At 35.2% G+C, this 20,000-nt stretch overlaps 1 protein-coding gene across 1 annotated transcript in view; it reads right to left on the bottom strand.

The window, feature by feature from the left end:
- The window catches only part of LOC136855810 (uncharacterized), a 49,978-nt gene that overhangs the window by 3,510 nt on the left and 26,468 nt on the right, over nucleotides 1-20,000 (bottom strand). The window contains exons 2-5 of the mRNA XM_067133167.1: nucleotides 7,874-7,909; nucleotides 4,645-4,790; nucleotides 3,477-3,687; nucleotides 1,211-1,371 (exon numbers count right to left, since the gene is read on the bottom strand). Of these exons, the coding sequence (XP_066989268.1) occupies nucleotides 1,211-1,371; nucleotides 3,477-3,687; nucleotides 4,645-4,790; nucleotides 7,874-7,909 (554 nt within the window). The remainder of the gene's footprint in view (nucleotides 1-1,210; nucleotides 1,372-3,476; nucleotides 3,688-4,644; nucleotides 4,791-7,873; nucleotides 7,910-20,000) is intronic.

Here is a 20,000-nt window from a genome sequence, read left to right as displayed (position 1 = left end):
CGATGAATTATGATTTAACTTTTAATGAAACGTTCTAGTATGTTGTCTCTCTCTCTCTCTCTCTCAAAGTTTAAGATAAACAGTCTCTCTCCCTCTCTTTCATTAGCAGAGTTATCTCTAAATAGTCTCTCTCTCTCTCTCTCTCTCTCTCTCTCTCTCTCTCTCTCGTTTCACAATTTTAACACTGATGTAACTCTCTCTCTCTCTCTTTAAAGTTTTAGCAGTTTTCTCTTAATAGTGTCTCTCTCTCTCTCAGTTTTAGCAGAGTTTTCTCTAGTCTCTCTCTCTCTCGTTTTCTTTTATTTCTCTAATTACATTCGATGAATCATGATTTAACTTTTAATGAAATGCTCCAGTATGTTACCCCCCAACCTCTCTCTCTCTCTCTCTGTGACTTAAACTATTTTTCCACCCATCTAAGGACACTACGATGTAGATGTACAGTTTTACATATCATTTTACACGACAAAAGTGTTCACAAAAATATTTTTCATACTTATTCTGATAGTAAGATATCATTTTACATTTCATGTCCACCAGTAAAAAGCCTGTACAGTGGAATATAAAGTTACATTATCTCTCTCTCTCTCTCTCTCTCTTTCAGCTATCATGCGTTTATTGAACAATACAGGGTTGGAGTGGTATCATTTTACTATTCATAAAGATAAACAGTCTGCGTTAGGGAGGATAAAGTTACATTATCATCTCTCTCTCTCTCTCTCTCTCTCTCTCTCTCTCTCTCTCTTTTCTATCAGCGTCCATTTAAGCGTATTCTGGAGAACAAATAGCATTCTAGAGATGCGGTCTACACTCTACATGCAAGAAGGGTATACATTTGAAAGTAAACGAGGAAACTAAAGGCTACAGTCTCTCTCTCTCTCTCTCTCTCACTAGAGAAGATAAAGGAGGAAGCTTAAGATTACAGTAACTCTCTCTCTCTCTCTCTAGAGAAGGTAAAGGAGGAAGCTTAAGGTTACAGTAACACTCTCTCTCTCTCATGTAAACGAAGAAGCTGAAGACTGCATTCCCCCCCTCTCTCTTATTTAAACGAAGCTAAAGTGTACACTGCCCCCATCTCTCTCTCCTCAGAAAGTAAACAAGAAAGCTCTCTCTTTCTCTCTCTCTCTCTCTCTCTCTCTCTCTCTCTCTCTCTCTCTCTCTCTCTCTCTCTCTCTCACACACAAAACATCCGGCCCACACTCCCACCTACCAAAAGGTTGTGGTCTAGGTGGTCCATGACCCGCTTCTCCTCGTGGTACCAGAAGATGTAATCAGGAAGCTGGACGACGTCCGTGATTTGGCATTCAATTCGTACCTCGCTGCCGGCCTTCACGTACCGGTCTCCCGGCGGCAGAATCTCCACTTTGGGAACTGAAAAGGGTCGTGGATGCTTTACTGAACCGGGAAACAATGGTCGATATTTTTGTCTTACATTTTTTGGGGGAAATTGTTAAAATTATGTGGTGTTTTTTTTTTTAGATTAAGTTCAACTTTTTTTTTATACGCATGTTGTTTTTTCTGCAAAAAATAAAAATATAATAAAAAATAAAAATAAATAATAATAATATTAATAATAATAATAATAATAATAATAATAATAATAAAAATTGTTATTATTATTATTATTATTATTATTATTATTATTATTATTATTATTATATTTTTGCTACAACAGTGCTCTGACCTATAGATAAACCTACACCTAATTTCCTAATGAAGTGGCAACCTTGCAACAGATTCAGAGTTTTGTGATTAATACACATCATATCAACTTCGTATTTTAGCTTTTTTTTTACTGCAGCAATTCAGGGGGTGCGAGAACTGACTGCTGATTTCAAAGGGGTGCATTCATTTTAAAAGCTTAAGAACCACAGAGTCAGAGTAAGGGCGACGGTAACTGAAATATGGCGTTCATTTTCCGCAGAGTTTTCGTTCTGGAGAAAATCTCTGTCAGTGTTCTGGGTTAAATTTTACTCGGCCTCAACTGAGCATTTTCACGCTGAAAGACGGAAGTAGACTGTGTCATCAGTGGTGAGTCAGGCTTCTTATATACGAGATGGTCAGTAAGGGGTCGAATGTACAGTAAGCTATTGGCTGAAGAGGGAACTCCGATTCCTGGACTTTCAATATATGATGATTTTCATCACGTGTACGAGTTAAAATAGGCCTCTTTGACGAAAATGCATATATATTATGTTTTACTTTAATATATATATATATATATATATATATATATATATATATATATATATATACATATATATATATATATATATATATATATATATATATATATATATATATTGTTTGTTAGAAATAGATGAAAAGGAACAATCCTGTAACGGAATTCTTGATCAATGAACCCAATATTTTCAGACTGGGCCAGTGTTACTCAATTCCCCATACGGCATTAATGCCGTTAGTGCACTTCATGCGGTGCACTGTGGGCATTATTTAAGGTTCTTTGTAACTTCTCTTCGAACCCTAACTGCATCCCTTCAATTCGTTGTACTGTACCTCCGTTCATATTCTCTTTCTCAATCTTTGTTTCCACCCTCTGCTGACAATTGTAGCATAGTGCAACTGTGATGTTTTCCTCCTGTTACACCTTTCAAACATTTACAATTTCCCTTTCAGCCCTGAATGGCCTCATAGGTCCCAGCGCTTGGCCTTTGGCCTAAATTTGTTATTCCAATTCCAATTCACAAATTCCCAAATTATAAACAAAATTTGTATACAATATGGTGTTCTTTCTAATAAACACCACATTCTTTGGAAGCTTGAATTTCAAGTCAGTGGCCCCTTTGGTGGGCTTGTACCATATGAATAAGGTTCATCTTCTGAATAATAATAATAATAATAATAATAATAATAATAATAATAATAATAATAATAATAACAACTGTTCATTTCATATATTCTGAACAGTTTCATTTGCAAAGTCATTTCTCTAATAAATATACATGCACTACTCTACATAGCAAACCACTTGACCTGAGACGGTAAATATACATTCGGATAAATATTGGGTTTTTAATTAAATATTCACTGCTATTTTCACTTTAATTACCGCTGGAATAATCCAAATCTTCAAATGTTCACAAACAAACAATTCACTAATCTAAAAAAATTTCTCTCTTCACTTCTATATCAAAAATACTAGAACACTTCGTGAGGAATTTGTAAATCACTCCCAATCCTTGACCTCTAAAAATTCAATGAAAACTCCAGCTTCCGATACACCATTTATCAAACTCAAAGAGTTGAATTCTCAAATGACAAAAGTCTTCATACTGAAATACTAGCAAGCTTCGAGGGAGACTTTAAGTCACAACCAAAGACCTTGGGCCTCTGAGAACGCCATTCGTAAGCCTCTAGCCTCTAAACCAAACTCAGAAAGTTGTATTCTTCTACAAACCAACTGCAATATAAGTCCTCAGACACTCATTCACCAAATAGAGTCGACAGGTACTCACTGACAACTCGCAGACTGAAGAACTGGCTCATTTTGGGCTCAGTAGACACCTGGCACTCGTAGAGGCCGGCGTCTCGCTCCTGCACGTACTTGATGACCAGGTTCCAGGTCTCCAGGGGCGCCGAGTAGTGGGACTCGAACCTCTCGTCTCCTACGAAGGTGTACCTGTCCACCGTCAGGATGTCCGCGTCTCGCATCCTCACCCACGACACCTGCTCACAGGATATCAGGATATTCAGGAGGTAGTATTAGAGGGTGATTGGAATGGTAGGTTAAAATGCAGCTGTGAGTAACATCATGTTAAAACTGTGGCCCATAAAATGAAGGATATGTATCAAGGAATATTCACATAAAAAAGTTAAGAAAATTAAATCTTTGGCCCAAAAAATACAAAATTTGTATCAAGGAAGATTCACATAAAAAAGTCCAGTTCTATTCCATATCAAGTTAAATTCAAGAAAAGTAAAACTTTGGCCCATAAAATAAAGGATATGTATCAAGGAATATTCACATACAAAAAGAGTTAAGTTCTATTCCATATCAAGTTAAAATCTAGAAAATTAAGACTTTGGCCCATAAAATAAAGGATATGTATCAAGAAATATTCACATAAAAAGTTAAGAAAATTAAAACTGTGGCCCATAAAATAAAGGATATGTATCAAGGAAATTTCACATAAAAAAGTTAAGAAAACTAAAACTTTGGCCCATAAAATAAAGGTTATGTATCAAGGAATATTCACATAAAAAGTTAAGGAAATTAAAACTTTGGCCCAGAAAATAATGGATATGTATCAAGGAAGATTCACATACAAAAAAGTTAAATTGTGTTCCGTATCAAGTTAAAATCTAGAAAATTAAGACTTTAGCTCATAAAATCAAGGATATGTATGTATCAAGGAAGGTTCACATAAAAAAGTTAAGTGCTATTCCATATCAAGTGCAATTCAACAAAATTAAGACTTTGCCCCATAAATTAAAGGATATGTATCAAGGAATATCCACATAAAAAAGTTAAGAAAATTAAAGCTTTGTTTAAATTCCATTCCAAATCAAGTTAAAATCTAGAAAATGAAGACTTTGGCCCATGAAAACAAAGGGTGTGTATCAAGAAAGATTCACACGAAGAACACCAGAAAAATAAACATTCTCAACATGTGTCCCACTCACGGATTTGTCTCCGAGCTGCCTGACGGTGCAAGGCAAGATGGCCTGGTCTCCCAGATGAGCAGTGAAGTTCCTCGGAGCCAAAGGGTCGAAATAAGGTCCCGTGTATAACCCTGTGATGCTTGCTTCCGGGTCGTATCCCTGAGCACCTGCAAGATTGGAGAAAGTCAGGGTTTTCTAGACTGGATATTTTTGCTCTTGTTTAACAGTTGAGTATACATTACATTTCAAAGTGGAATGAGGTGATGTTAAGTAAGTACTCTGTTACACAGGCACACACATATATATTTTTTTTGGGGGAGGGGGCATATTTTCTCTCTTAGGTAATTTCTACTGCTGCAAAGTTAACAAAGGATTCTGTTTAATTATGACGCGCTGACAGAAAAAACGGGGCAGGCAATTAACCTGAAGTGTTATTTCCACTTCAATAGACTTACGCCTCTCTCTCTCTCTCTCTCTCTCTCTCTCTCTCTCTCTCTCGTGAAGTTGAAACTCCAAAAGTAATTTATTTTATCAAGCAAATCTTCATTTCTATTAGCATGTTTTCTACGGTGTTGCATCAAGATGGCTGTCTTGATAAATGGCATTTGTAGAGATTGACACAACCTTTCCTGTCACACGACATGAATCTTGTGTTTTGTTTCGAGCATGGCTGCACGACCAGTGATTTCAGATTTACAAATTAATCTGCAATCTAAAGAATATTTTTTAGCACGATTCTGATTTTCAGATCTTTTTTCTGATTTTGATTTTCTGATCTTTTTCTGATTCTGATTTTCAGATCTTTTTCTGGTTTAGATTTTCAGATCTTTTTTCTGATTCTGACTTTCAGATCTTTTTCTGATTCTGATTTTCAGATCTTTTTCTGATTCTGATCTTCTGATCTTTTTCTGATTTTCAGATCTTTTTCTGATTCTGATTTCCAGATCTTTTTCTGAATCTGATTTTCAGATTTTTCTGATTCTGTTTTTCAGATCTTTTTCTGATTCTGATCTTCTGATCTTTTTCTGATTCTGATTTTCAGATCTTTTTCTGATTTTGATTTTCAGATCTTTTTCTGATTCTGACTTTCAGATCTTTTTCTGATTCTGATTTTCAGATCTTTTTCTGATTCTGATCTTCTGATCTTTTTCTGATTTTCAGATCTTTTTCTGATTCTGATTTCCAGATCTTTTTCTGAATCTGATTTTCAGATTTTTTCTGATTCTGTTTTTCAGATCTTTTTCTGATTCTGATCTTCTGATCTTTTTCTGATTCTGATTTTCAGATCTTTTTCTGATTTTGATTTTCAGATCTTTTTCTGATTCTGATTTCCAGATCTTTTTCTGATTTTGATTTTCAGATCTTTTTCTGATTCTGATTTTCAGATCTTTTTCTGATTCTGATTTTCAGATCTTTTTCTGATTCTGAATTTCAGATTTTTTTCAGAAGCAGCAGAAATCTTACAGATTTTGGCCCCACTTTCGATTTCCCCAATTTCTCAGAAGCTGACTTATATATGGCATTATCAGACATTTTTTTATATAAAAATCAAATTAAGGCAAAAATGTTTTTTTCTTCTTTTATTTTTCTAAAGAATCCCTTCGAATGAGTTGTCATACTGCCTGAAATTTCAAAGGCAATCCAGAACAGTTTTCCGTTGCTGTTTTGCTAAATAGAAACCCAGCAATATACTGTAGATGAGGTAAGTGATATTCACCTTCATGCTACTGGCGTTGTCAGGACTGGAACTGCTAATACTAATCCCATCTGGTCAGAGAGGATTGGAGCCTCTGACAGCGGAACTCTATTACCCGTAGATGCATTGGGTTGGTTCATTTTGTACGCGTTTAAGTGAATAAACAAGTAATAAATGCGCCGAAGTTTCTTCGGCGCCTTCGAGTTTTCTGTACACCGGCTACAGCGTATAATCAAGGCCACCGAAAATAGATCCATCTTTCGGTGGTCTCGATATAATGCTATGTGAACCGCGGGGCCTAAGAAATTTTAACCACGGCCCGGTGGTAGCCTATACTATATCGTTGCCGGAAGCACGATTATGGCTACCCTTATCCTTAAATAAAATAAAAACTACTGAGGAGGCTAGAGGGCTGCAATTTGGTATGTTTGATGATTGGAGGGTGGATGATCAACATACCGATTTGCAGCCCTGTAGCCTCCGTAGTTTTTAAGATCTGAGGGCGGACAGAAAAAGTGCGGACAGAATAAAGTGCGGTCGGACAGACAAAGCCGGCACAATAGTTTTCTTTTACAGAAAACTAAAACTCGTTTAAAAAAGCGCCCTCTTTTCTGTATCATTATTCACTGGGAACTGACTTCTTTTGCTTTCACAATCTCTAGATGAATAATATATAATAAAACTGCGTCGAATTTTCTCTTGTTTTCCTCGGGCCATTCAACCTCATGTTAATTATGCGTGAATAAGAGGGAAATATATAAAAATACTTTGGAAAAATCTAAATACCTCGTTTTGCCCTCTGCTTATTGTATTTGTCGTCAATAGACTCCTTTGATTTGTTCTCCAAAGGTAAAATGTTTAAAACACCATCTAACAATACTGTTTATGTCTGTGGCAAGTGCACCTTAGCTTCTAGGCAGGACCCACTGAGAGAGAGAGAGAGAGAGAGAGAGAGAGAGAGAGAGAGAGAGAGAGAGAGAGAGAGAGAGAGAGAGAGAGAGAGATCGACTAAGCAATCCTAAACCCAACAGGATGAAACCATTCATAGAAGGTATTCTCTCTCTCTTTCTCTCTCTCTCTCTCTCTCTCTCTCTCTCTCTCTCTCTCTGTTACACTGCTCAATGCAATAGTTCTTAACCAGGGGTGCTCGCCCCCCTAGGGGTTGCAAAGCCGGTTCCTTGGGGTGCGAGATGCCTATGAATATTTAGAGCAAAATATATTTTTATATAAGCATGTTATTTTTTTCTGCAAAAAAATATAAATAATATAATAATAATAATAATAATAATAATAATAATAATAATAATAATAATAATACAGTGTTCTTATTATCATTATCATTATTCTTATTATTATTACTATTGTTAGTATTATTATTATTGTCAAATAATAATAATAATAATAATAATAATAATAATAATAATAATAACACTGTATTATTATTATTATTATTATTATTATTATTATTATTGCTGCTGTTGTTGGTGTTTGAATCAGAATTAATCTCAAAATAATTCGTGCAACATCAAAATTAAGAACTTTCAGGAGACTTACTTTCCTGTCCCAGGCCGAGTGACGAAGCCTTGGTCCCTGGAATGAGAAGAAAATAGTCTGATTAGTTGAGACCTCTAGATGTTTTACATACATACTTACAACATACATACACACACACACACTTACACACACAAATATTATATATTATATAAGTATAAATATGTATATATATATGAAATATATATATATATATATATATATATATATATATATATATATATTTAAATATATATATATATATATATATATATATATATATATATATATATATATATATATATATATATATATATATATATATATATATATATATATATATATATATATATAAACATACACACACACACAAACATACACACACACACAAACATATATGTATATATTTTAAGACAGATGTTAGTGACGCCCTGACAAACTCTGATGAAAGAAGAAATTTCAGTGAATGGTGAAAGAAAAATTCTAAATCTCAAAAAAAAAAAAAAAAAAAAAAAAACTTATTTCTGAAAAGAACCACGAACGAAGAATCAAGACACACCAGGGAACAGTCTCATTTCTGGGTATAAAAAGACGTCTGGTTTCTCAAGATGCCCCGAGGGTATTCGCGCCTTGTGACTGGTGAATTAGGGAATTTTATTACTTTAGATTTCCTAAGGGGTATTTGAGTCAGTTTGTCCCCTGAAGAAATCACTCGTGCAGAGGAGAAATGAAATTGTACAAAACGCAACGAGAATCTTTGCACGTAAATACTACCAACAAATATTAATAAATATTACGAACAAATATTCATAAATTTTGCACGTAAATATTACTAAAAATATTCATAAATGTTGCACGTAAATACTGCCAGCAAATATTCATAAATATTGCTCGTAAATATTACTAACAAATATAAATATTTCACGTAAATATTACTGACAAATATAAATATTTCACGTAAATATTTCTAACAAATATTCATAGATATTGCACGTAAATATTACGAACAAATATTCGTAAATCTTGCATGTAAATATTACCAACAAATATTCATCTCGCACGTAAATTTTACCTACAAATATTCATAAATATTACGAATAAACATTTACAAATAATGCACGTAAATACTACTAACAAATATTAATAGATATTACACGTAAATATTACGAACAAATATTCGTAAATATTCCACGTAAATATTACGAACAAATATTCATAAATATTGCACGCAAATATTACGAAACAAATATTCATAAATATTGCAAGTAAATATTACCAACAAATATTCGTCTTGCACGTAAATATTACGAACAAATATTCATATTTCATCCCAAAATTTACAAATTTGCATCATATTAAATGGTTCACCTTGAATAAACAAGTAAAAAATGCGCCGAAGTTTCTTCGGCGCAATCGAGTTTTCTGTACAGCGTATAATCAAGGCCACCGAAAACAGAACTACCTTTCGGTGGTATTGGTATAATGCTGCATGAGCCGCGGCCTATGAAAACTCTCATCCGGCCCTGGTGGCCTGTGTTGTTGCGTTGCCAGCAGCACGATTATGGCCAACTTTAACCTTAAATAAAATAAAAACTACTGAGGCTAGAGGGCTGCAATTCGGTATTTTTGATGATTAGAGGGGGACATGAACAACATACAAATTTGCAGCCCTCTAGCCTCAGTAGTTTTTAAGGTCTGAGGGCGGACAGAAAAAGTGCGGACGGACAGACAAAGACGACACAATAGTTTTCTGTTACAGAAAACCATATTCCATTCTTCCAGTGATGTGGGATGTTACAGACACCAATTGAAAGAAGATAAAATCAATTATGAGAAAACATATTCCTTTCGCTTCGAGCTGAAGAGAGAGAGAGAGAGAGAGAGAGAGAGAGAGAGAGAGAGAGAGAGAGAGAGAGAGAGAGAGAGAGAGAGAGAGAGAATTTGAAAGTGATAGCCGGACACCAGTGCATTCAGGACCTCTGAATAACACAGGATACAGGGAAGGCAAAGGTAAAACTATGAAAAGAATCAAGAATTTAAAAGGGGTTCCATGAAGGTGAGGTCAAGAGAGAGAGAGAGAGAGAGAAACTTTTTACATACGTATATATATATATATATATATATATATATATATATACTATATATATATATATATATATATATATATATATATATATATATATATATATATATATATATATACATATATACATACCATTTGATAACAGTGCCAACGGCTACAGAAGTGTCAACGAATTCACTGCTTAGCTTAACATGCATTCAAAAGATATTTGAATCTCGACGTGTATGTGTGAGAGAGAGAGAGAGAGAGAGAGAGAGAGAGAGAGAGAGAGAGAGAGAGAGAGAGAGAGAGAGAGAGAGACTACTGTACTGTCTACAGACACAGCGAAGGCCAACTCTTCCTTAAACCCAATACCATCGGGTATTTGCACTGGATCATATCCACGCTGTTATTTCCGGGAAGGCTTCTTCACATCACGGCATAAAAGAATCCTACAAAGGACTTCCCTCCAGAACACTGAATGGCAAAGGATAATGCACTATCGGAAATGCCCTGTGGGTGGGGGGGCATTGGCTCGAGAAAAGATGATGATGCACTAGATTTCTGGTGTTACAAAAAAAAAAAAAAAACTGAAGGAGACTCAGATAAAGAATAAGAGAGAGAGAGAGAGAGAGAGAGAGAGAGAGAGAGAGAGAGAGAGAGAGAGAGAGATACGTTCATTCATACTGAAAATATAAAATTAATATTTTTCAGTTATTAAGAATGATATTAAAACCTTGATCATTCTTATGGTTACTTGATATACATACATAAATTCATACATGCATATATAATATGTGCATATATATATATATATATATATATATATATATATATATATATATATATATATATATATATATATATATATATATATATATATATATATATATATATATATATATATATACATCATCGAAGACAATCGAACTATTAAACTGAAACCTATATGCCACGCTCAAATGAAAGATACATTAAACTAAGTCATGGCAATTTTTGTGAATAACTCCAGAGGCAGTTGGCCGAAGTACACTGAATCCCCACAATATTCCCCTTAAACTTAAAAGTACTTACAGTAAGTAAGGGTCTTGTATAAGGAAGATGTCTTACACACACACGAAAATAGAAAAAAAACTTGGTTAAATTAAGGTACCAGATGGTAGCATTTTCCTAATTAGTCCCTAATTTTCATAAGTGAGGACCTCAGGACACGAGCACCATAATTTATGGTACTTATAGACACGCACTGATCGTTACATGGCTTTATGATGTTATTGAAGTCACATGCAGTATAAAAGGTGTTTGAGCACGTATGTGTATGTATGTGTGCATGTATGTATATATATGCATTTATATAATAATATACATATATATACATATATATATATATATATATATATATATATATATATATATATATATATATGTAAGTTAAAAGTTAAAGTCCTCCTGGCCTCTGTAGGTTCATAGGGCAGGCGCTGATCTCCTGTTTCTTAGGCTGACAGCCAGTGGGGGGACGGGTCCCAATGCCTATGACACGTGGCAAGTATATGTGTGTATGTATGTATATATATACACATAATTTTCCCTAATACACAATAACCAAATATTTCAATAAAACAAAGTTTCACATAAATTTAAAGAAAAGGTCACGCAGAACTGAAGTAAGATTGAATTTTTCATCACCAAGGATTCATCTTTTTTTTGCACAAATTCGTTCCGCGGACTCCTGCGTGTCTTTAACCGCAGGAATTTCAGTTCATACGCAGCAACCCTCGTTAAAACAAGCAATTTCTGGTTAATTAGTCCAATTAATGGCCCCTGGGACTATGATTTATTTTAGTTATCTTGCCAAACAACTCCCTCAGCGGCGTATGTCTCTGAGTAAGAGGTAACAGAAGGTTCAGTACCGAGTTCTGTAAACCGGTACTGTACAGGTTTTGTAAACTGGTTCAGTTCAGGTTCTTTAAACTGGTATCCCGGTTCAGTACAGGTTCTGTAAACTGGTACTCTGGTTCAGTACAGGTTCTGCAAACCAGTACTGTACAGGTTCTGTAAAGTGGTTCAGTACAGGTTCCGTAAACTGGTAGCCCAGTTCAGTACACGTTCTGTAAACTGGTTTAGTAAGGGTTCTGTAAACTGGTACGGTACAGGTTCTGTAAACTGGTGCTGTAAAGGTTCTGTAAACTGGTTCAGTACAGGCTCTGTAAACTGGTACTGTACAGGTTCTATAAACTGGTTGAGTACAGGTTCTGTAAACTGGTTCAGCACAGGTTCTGTAAACCAGTTCAGTACAGGTTCTGTAAACCAGTTCAGTACAGGTTCTGTAAACCGTTTCAGTACGGGTTCTGTAAATCGTACCCAAATTGTATTGGGCCAATTAAAATGCCCCTTATTTTCCACTTTCATTTGCGAGAATGCTGGGTAATATACAGCAGTAGTTCGTAAGTAGGGTAATACCGTTTGTAAGTAGGGTAGTATAAAAATTTTCAGGCACAGCCTGTGATTAGAGTTCATTGTCTGCCTCTTAATGTAGAAACATGATTTTACCTGGGAGACAATTGTCGTCGTTAGATATGAATAAATGATCTGCTGTCTTGGTTTAAGTAGGATTCATGCATTTATTCTGTTTGAAATTTCTCTCTCTCTCTCTCTCTCTCTCTCTCTCTCTCTCTCTCTCTCTCTCTCTCTCTCTCTCTCTATATATATATATATATATATATATATATATATATATGTACTGTATATATAATGTATTTGTGTGCTTGTGTACATATATATATATATATATATATATATATATATATATATATATATACAGGAGAGAGAGAGAGAGAGAGAGAGAGAGAGAGTATAATTCCATTTCCATCGTTTCACTTCAACAATCTGAAGAAATTATGACCAAAAACTACCCCAAAATGAAACTGCCATTCATGTATATCAAAACCCATATAACAAAGCTTATCTATTGACTTCAAAATTTTTCCTAAATAAGAATTCTTAAAAGTTATTCCATCATTCCAAATATTCCCTTTGAAACGGTCAATTGCAAGAAGTGGATCAGCGCTTGCTTACCTGTTGTCAACTCTCCGATATATTGTCAAACTTCCAGTACGATAGATAATCTAAGCAGAGATTTACTTCAAAACTTTTAGACTCCTTTGGAATTCTTATAAAAAAAGTAGTAGTACATGGATCAATGTATGAAAATTTATTGCATCGTGCTAACTCATTTTTTTTTCACCAAAATTACAGTCCCAATCCTGGGCTGTAATATTTATATGAGAGAGAGAGAGAGAGAGAGAGAGAGAGAGAGAGAGAGAGAGAGAGAGAGAGAGAGAGAGAGAGCAATAAAATATATATGTACTGTATATATATATATATATATATATATATATATATACATATATACAGTATGTATGTATATGTATATATATATATATATATATATATATATATATATATATATAATTTAAGTCAAGTAAAAGATTTGACATAATCTAATTGTTTTCAGTACAATCATGGTGATATTAATAACAAAACACACACACACACACACACACACACACACACATATATATATATATATATATATATATATATATATATATATATATATATATTATACATATATGTGTGTGTAGGAATATATGTGTGTGTGTGTGTGTGTAGGAATATATATATATATATATATATATATATATATATATATATATATATATATATATATATATATATATATATATTCCACTTTGCTCCAAGCAAAAACAAAACACTGACAACAAGCAACTGTGCTCGAGGGAGGCGTTCAATATTCATAATTCATGAGCAAAGTTGGCTCGTCGAGTAACAACAGGAAGTCGGTGCCAATTTTTCATCGTAACTTATCACCTGAAGAACACGAAATCCTTTATTTGGGGGGTAACCCGGGCAGCTATGCCATGCGTGTGCCTAATCGGACCAAATTATACTGCTTACGGCATAAGCGTCATTACCCAGCCAATTTTCCCGGCCCATTTGGTAGAGGGTATGCACTTTGATCTGCCCTTTCATTATGTGCTCTTTTAAGTATCGTCGGGTTTTTTTTCCTTTTTAGTTTTCTGTAAGAGAAAACTTTTGTGCCGGCTTTGTCTGTCCGACCGCACTTTTTTTCTGTCCGCCCTCAGATCTTGAAAACTACTGAGGCTAGAGGGCTGCAAATTGGTACGTTGGTCATCCATCCTTCAGTCATCAAACATACCAAATTGCAGCCCTCTAGCCTCCTCAGTAGTTTCTATTCTATTTGAGGTTAAAGTTAGCCATAATCGTGCGTCTGGTAACGATCCACAACCGGGCCGTGGTTAAAGTTTCATGGGCCTCGGTCATACAGCATTATACCGAGACCACCGAAAGATAGATCTATTTTCGATGGCCTTGATTATAAGCTGTAGCGGCTGTACAGAAAACTCGACTGACCAGAAGAAACTTTGGCTCATTTTTTACTTGTTTCTTTTTAGGGAAGGACACGTCACTACGGGCCTATTAAGAAGGACCAGAGCTTACTCAAAGCCAGAGATGCAATTTGCAAATATGAATACTTCTTCGGGTTTCATATGCGAATGTATTGTAAAGTATTACTTAAAATCTTATACGGGGCTTTGTTGTGTAACTAATAAGATTGTCAGAAATGGTCATTCCATAATTTCTAGATAACGTATTATACAACTGTCATGTAAAGTTACATAGATTGTGTATGATTTCTCTCTCTCTCTCTCTCTCTCTCTCTTTTATAAGTTTCATTGAATCATGATTTAACTCTTAAATGTTTCAGTATTCTCTCTCTCTCTTTTATCAGTTTCACTGAATCTTGGCTTAATTTGTAATGAAATGTTCTAGCTCTCTCTCTCTCTCTCTTATTAGTTTCACTGAATCTTGACTAAACTTGCAATGAAATGTTTTAGCTTTCTCTCTCTCTCTCTCTCTCTCTCTCTCTCTCTCTCTCTCTCTCTCTCTCTCTCTCTCTCTCTCTCTCTCTCCTCTGTAACTTAAAATTACTTTTGCAACTCAGAAAACACCAAATAAGACCTGGGGCCAACAAACTTTAAATAGATCACAAGCAATGTACCACTCGCGAACTATTATCTACAAATCTTGACTCTGTGAGTCAGCATAAACAAGACCACTAATATTTACTTGTGCTGGAAGCTGTTTACATGCTGTGGCGCCCTTGTTGCTGCTTAAAATATTGACCGCGCAACACAGCCAAACACGGAAACTGCAACCGTAAAAGTTAACTACAAATGAGAACGTAGCACAGAGTAAATATCAGAGGAGAAACCTAGCATGAATAAGTTTAATTTTGTGGAGGGAAATGAGTTTGCATTAATACCAATAAATTTCTTTTATCGAGACTTCGCGTATTAATAAGTGATTTGAATTTTAGATTCTGACATCCTTTGAACATTCTGGTGTTCCGCTTCTTTTATCTTTGTCTTTCTGGACTGAATATTCACTGAATAAACACGAAAACGTTTCTGAACTGAATATTCACTGAACAAACACGAAAACATTTCTGAACTGAATATTCACTGAACAAACACGAAAACGTTTCTGAACTGAATATTCACTGAATGAATACGAAAACGTTTCTGAACTGAATATTCACTGAATAAACACGAAAACATTTCTAAACTGAATATTCACTGAATGAACACGACAACATTTCTGAACCGAATATTCACTGAATGAGCACGAAAACGTTTCTGAACCGAATATTCACTGAATGAGCACGAAAACGTTTCTGAACTGAATATTCACTGAATAAACACGAAAACGTTTCTGAACTGAATATTCACTGAACACGAAAACGTTCCTGAACTGAATATTCAACTGAATGAACACGAAAATATTTCTGAACCGAATATTCACTGAATAAACACGAAAACGTTTCAATATACGCGAAAACGTTTCTGAACTGAATATTCACTGAATAAACACGATAACATTTCTGAAGCGAATATTCACTGAATGAACAAGAATGACATTTCTGAACTGAATATTCACTGAATGAACACGAGAGCATTTCTGAACTGAATATTCACAACAAGACTCCAGTTTAATTTGAATACGTATATATCATATATATATATATATATATATATATATATATATATATATATATATATTATTTTATATTAAATCTATATATATATTTATATATATATATATATATATATACATATATATACTGTGTCTATATATACATATATATATTTATTTCTATATCTATATCTGTGTCTATATATATATATATATTATATACATACATACATACATATATATAATATTAAATACATATATATTTATATATATGTTACATATATATGTCTGTTTATGTCTATATCTATATCTGTGTCTATATCCAATAACGACATAAGTATCCATAAATAACTGTACTCAATAACTAAAAATATACCAAGCAGAAAATACGGGCTTTAAAAACATCTGATATTTGTCTTATAAAACTGCTCTGTAGAAAATCTCAATCTCTCTCTCTCTCTCTCTCTCTCTCTCTCTCTCTCTCTCTCTCTCTCTCTCTCTCTCTCTCTCTCTCCTGAAAAGGTAAACAAGGAATATCATGGTGGTCACAGTAACTCACTCTCTCTCTCTCTCTCTATCTCTCTCTCACTGTGCATGAAACTTGATGGATATTCCGGCGTTAATTATGACCTAACCACCTACAATAAATTAGGCAATAATGGACTAAGAGCAAACTACCAAATACAGAAAATTCCGGGACTTGGCTTCAAGACGAAGAAAAGTAAATTTACTCACAATTTGAGGCGCCAGAGTACGGCGCCAGAAATGACAGACTCATTAATAGTAATGCACGCCAAGGGTCATTGATTCTCCTCTGGAATGACGTAAAGGAAATATAACACTCATGAATGATTCATGCAGTGAAATATGAAATGTAAAAAGAAAAGTAAAAAATGCGCCGAAGTTTCTTCTATCTTCCGGTGGTCTCGGTATAATGCTGTATGAGCTGCCGCCCATGAAACTTTCACCATGGCTCCGTGGTGGCCTGTCCTATATCGTTGCCCGAAGCAAGATTATGGGTAACCTTATCCTTAAATAAAATAAAAACGACTGAGGAGGCTAGAGGGCTGCAATTTGGTATGTTTGATGACTGGAGGGTGGATGATCAACATACCAATTTGCAGCCCTCTAGCCTTAGTAGTTTTTAAGATCTCGGGGAGGACAGAAAAAGTGCGGACAGAATAAAGAGCGGACGGACAGACAAAGCCGGCACAATAGTTTTCTTTTACAGAAAACTAAAACTATGGTGGGAGTTGCCCAGGACTAAGTTAAAATGACTGATTTATAGTTACGCTAAAACTGGCGTCACAGCATCTAAGGTTATTGACGCCGGGGGGCGGGGGCTAAGTGAGAGGAAATAAGCAGATGCGAATACGCCAATAACTGTTCTATTTAAAGGTATTCGAAGTTAGGCAACAAGACAAAATAAGGGAAAATGATGGGAGACAAAAAGAGTTTGAATTCCCTGCTGCCTCGTGACGTCCAGGTGTCTTGCATTTCCACACAGAGGAATTTAATTGCGAAGAATGTGGAATAAATCACAGTTCCACCGCGCTCCTGTCGACTAATTATCAGGTACGCTGACTGCCATATTTAGAATAGAGGTCATGCATGACCCGGACAATTTAATCAATAATGCTTTATGAATTTGGTAAGAGACTGTTTTTTTTTTTTTAGTTTTCTAAAAAGAAAGCTACTGTAACTATTGCGCCGGCTTTGTCTGTCCGAACTTTTTTCTGTCCGCCCTCAGATCTTAAAAACTACTGAGGCTAGAGGGCTGCAAATTGGTATGTTGATCATTTACCTCCAATCATCAAATATACCAAATTACAGCCCTCTAGACTCAGCAGTTTTTATTTTATTTAAGGCTATAGTTAGCCATAATCGTGCGTCTGGCATAGATATAAGACAGGCCACCACCAGGCCGTGGTTAATGTTTTATGGGCCACGGCTCATGCAGCGTATGTATATGTATTTATATACATATATAATTGTTATTATTATTTTTTCTCAAAATTTTATTATTTCTATAATAAATTTTTCATTTTTTCCCCATTTTTATATTTCTCAATCATATTATTATCTAAATCTTCAATGCCATCATTTTGTCATTATTTTTCATGGGGGGGGGCACGTGCCCAGGTGTCCCTCCACCCTGGATCCGCTAGTGATTATTATTTTTATTATTATTATTATTATTATTATTATTATTATTATTATTATTATTATTATTATTATTATTATTATTATTATTATTATTATGTCAAGAATAGTGAATAAGTGGCGGACATGATAGCATCCCAATTCTTCATATTATATTGGCATAAGTATCACTCTTTTTAGTAAGAAAATCAATAACATGAATGGAAGTAGTTGTACTACCTGAAAAAGCCATAATAAGGAAACCGATATAGAATACAGAGCCAAGCACTGGAATTTATGAGGTCATTCAGCGCTGAAACGGAAATTGAGAGTAAAAAGGTCTGAAAGGTGTAAGGAAAACATCAAAGCAGTTGCAGTAGGAAGTAATTATTGGAAAGCAAGATGGAAGAAAGAGAATATAAAAGGAGGTACAGTAAAGAGGAACGCAAGGGGTTGCAGCAGCTAGGGGCATTAGGAAGGAACGCTGCGAAGAATCGTAAGTATTACCTGCAGTGCAACTCATGTGTTCCACTGACGGGACTACCCCGCTAATACGGAACAACCAGCTATCACCCATGCCACTACGGGGGCAAATTACCAAATCGTTTGATGTCCCATCCACAGCGGCCCCCTACACACACACACTAAATGCCACCTTCATTGATTGCATCTGGTGACCTGGACCCTAAATGACCGTGTGTGACGTTTCCATTAGCTCGGTGCTAATTGCCACAGCCCAAATACGAATTCTGCTCTAGAATACTATCCTCAGACTTCGTTGCTCTGACAACGGGAGGGAATTACCATATGGGTGTTCTCCTACACCTGGCTGCTGTGTTTATTAAGGGATTGGGTTCTGTTTTACGTATGGAGAGAATGACTGATTGATTTACGAAATTCAGGCTGAAGAGCAAGGCAATGGGATGCTTGGAGCCATTCAGTTAGAGAGCTTCTACTGCAAGATGAAGAGATTCAGAAAATGACTGAGATTCAGTACACAGCTAGAGAGAGCTTACACAGCAAGATAAAGAGCTTCAGAAAATACATGACATTAGGTACACAGTTAGAGAGCTTACAAAGCAAGTTAAAGAGATTCAGAAAATGAATGATTCAATACACAGAGAACTTATACTGCAGGATAAAGAGATTCAGAAAATGACTGAGATTCAGTGCACAGTCAGAGAGAGCTTACACACCAAGATACAGAGATTCACAAAATGAATGAGATTCAGTACACAGTCAGAGAGAGCTTACACACCAAGATACAGATTCAAAAATGAATGAGATGAAGTACAATAAGTCTTGGGTAAAGGAGTTGGACAGCAAGATCGAAGAACAAAAAGCAGAATGGAGGAGGTAGAACAAAAGGTTAAAGAGTGGGTGCAGTTTGTGACCATAGACACGTTGCAAACGCCCTCGAGTATTGCCTACAGTGCACCGCGTGAGGTGTAGTGACGGCACTAGTCCCTGTGGGGATGTGAAAATGAAATTCTTTATGGATATATAATTGTCATTTCCAAAAAAAAAAAAAAAAAAATAGTAGATAATAAAATGAAAGTCATTTACTAATACTGAACTGCATCGGATTTAAAAAAAAAAGTAAAAAAATGCGTCGAAGCTTCTTCGGCGCAATCGAGTTTTCTGTACAGTCACTACAGCGTGTAATCAAGGCCATCGAAAATAGATCTATTTTTCGGTCGTCTCAGTAAAATGTTGTATGAGCCGCGGCATATGAAACTTTAACCACGTCCCGGTGATGGCCTCTCCTATATCGTTGCCAGAAGCACGATTATGGCTAACTTAACCTTAAACAAAATCAAAACTGCTGAGGAGGTTAGAGGGCTGAGCAACCGAGATTCACTGCAGGTG

Source organism: Macrobrachium rosenbergii, chromosome 33, assembly GCF_040412425.1.
Source record: "Macrobrachium rosenbergii isolate ZJJX-2024 chromosome 33, ASM4041242v1, whole genome shotgun sequence".
Taxonomy (NCBI): Eukaryota; Metazoa; Arthropoda; class Malacostraca; order Decapoda; family Palaemonidae; genus Macrobrachium; species Macrobrachium rosenbergii.
This window is presented reverse-complemented; position numbering and strand designations above follow the sequence as displayed.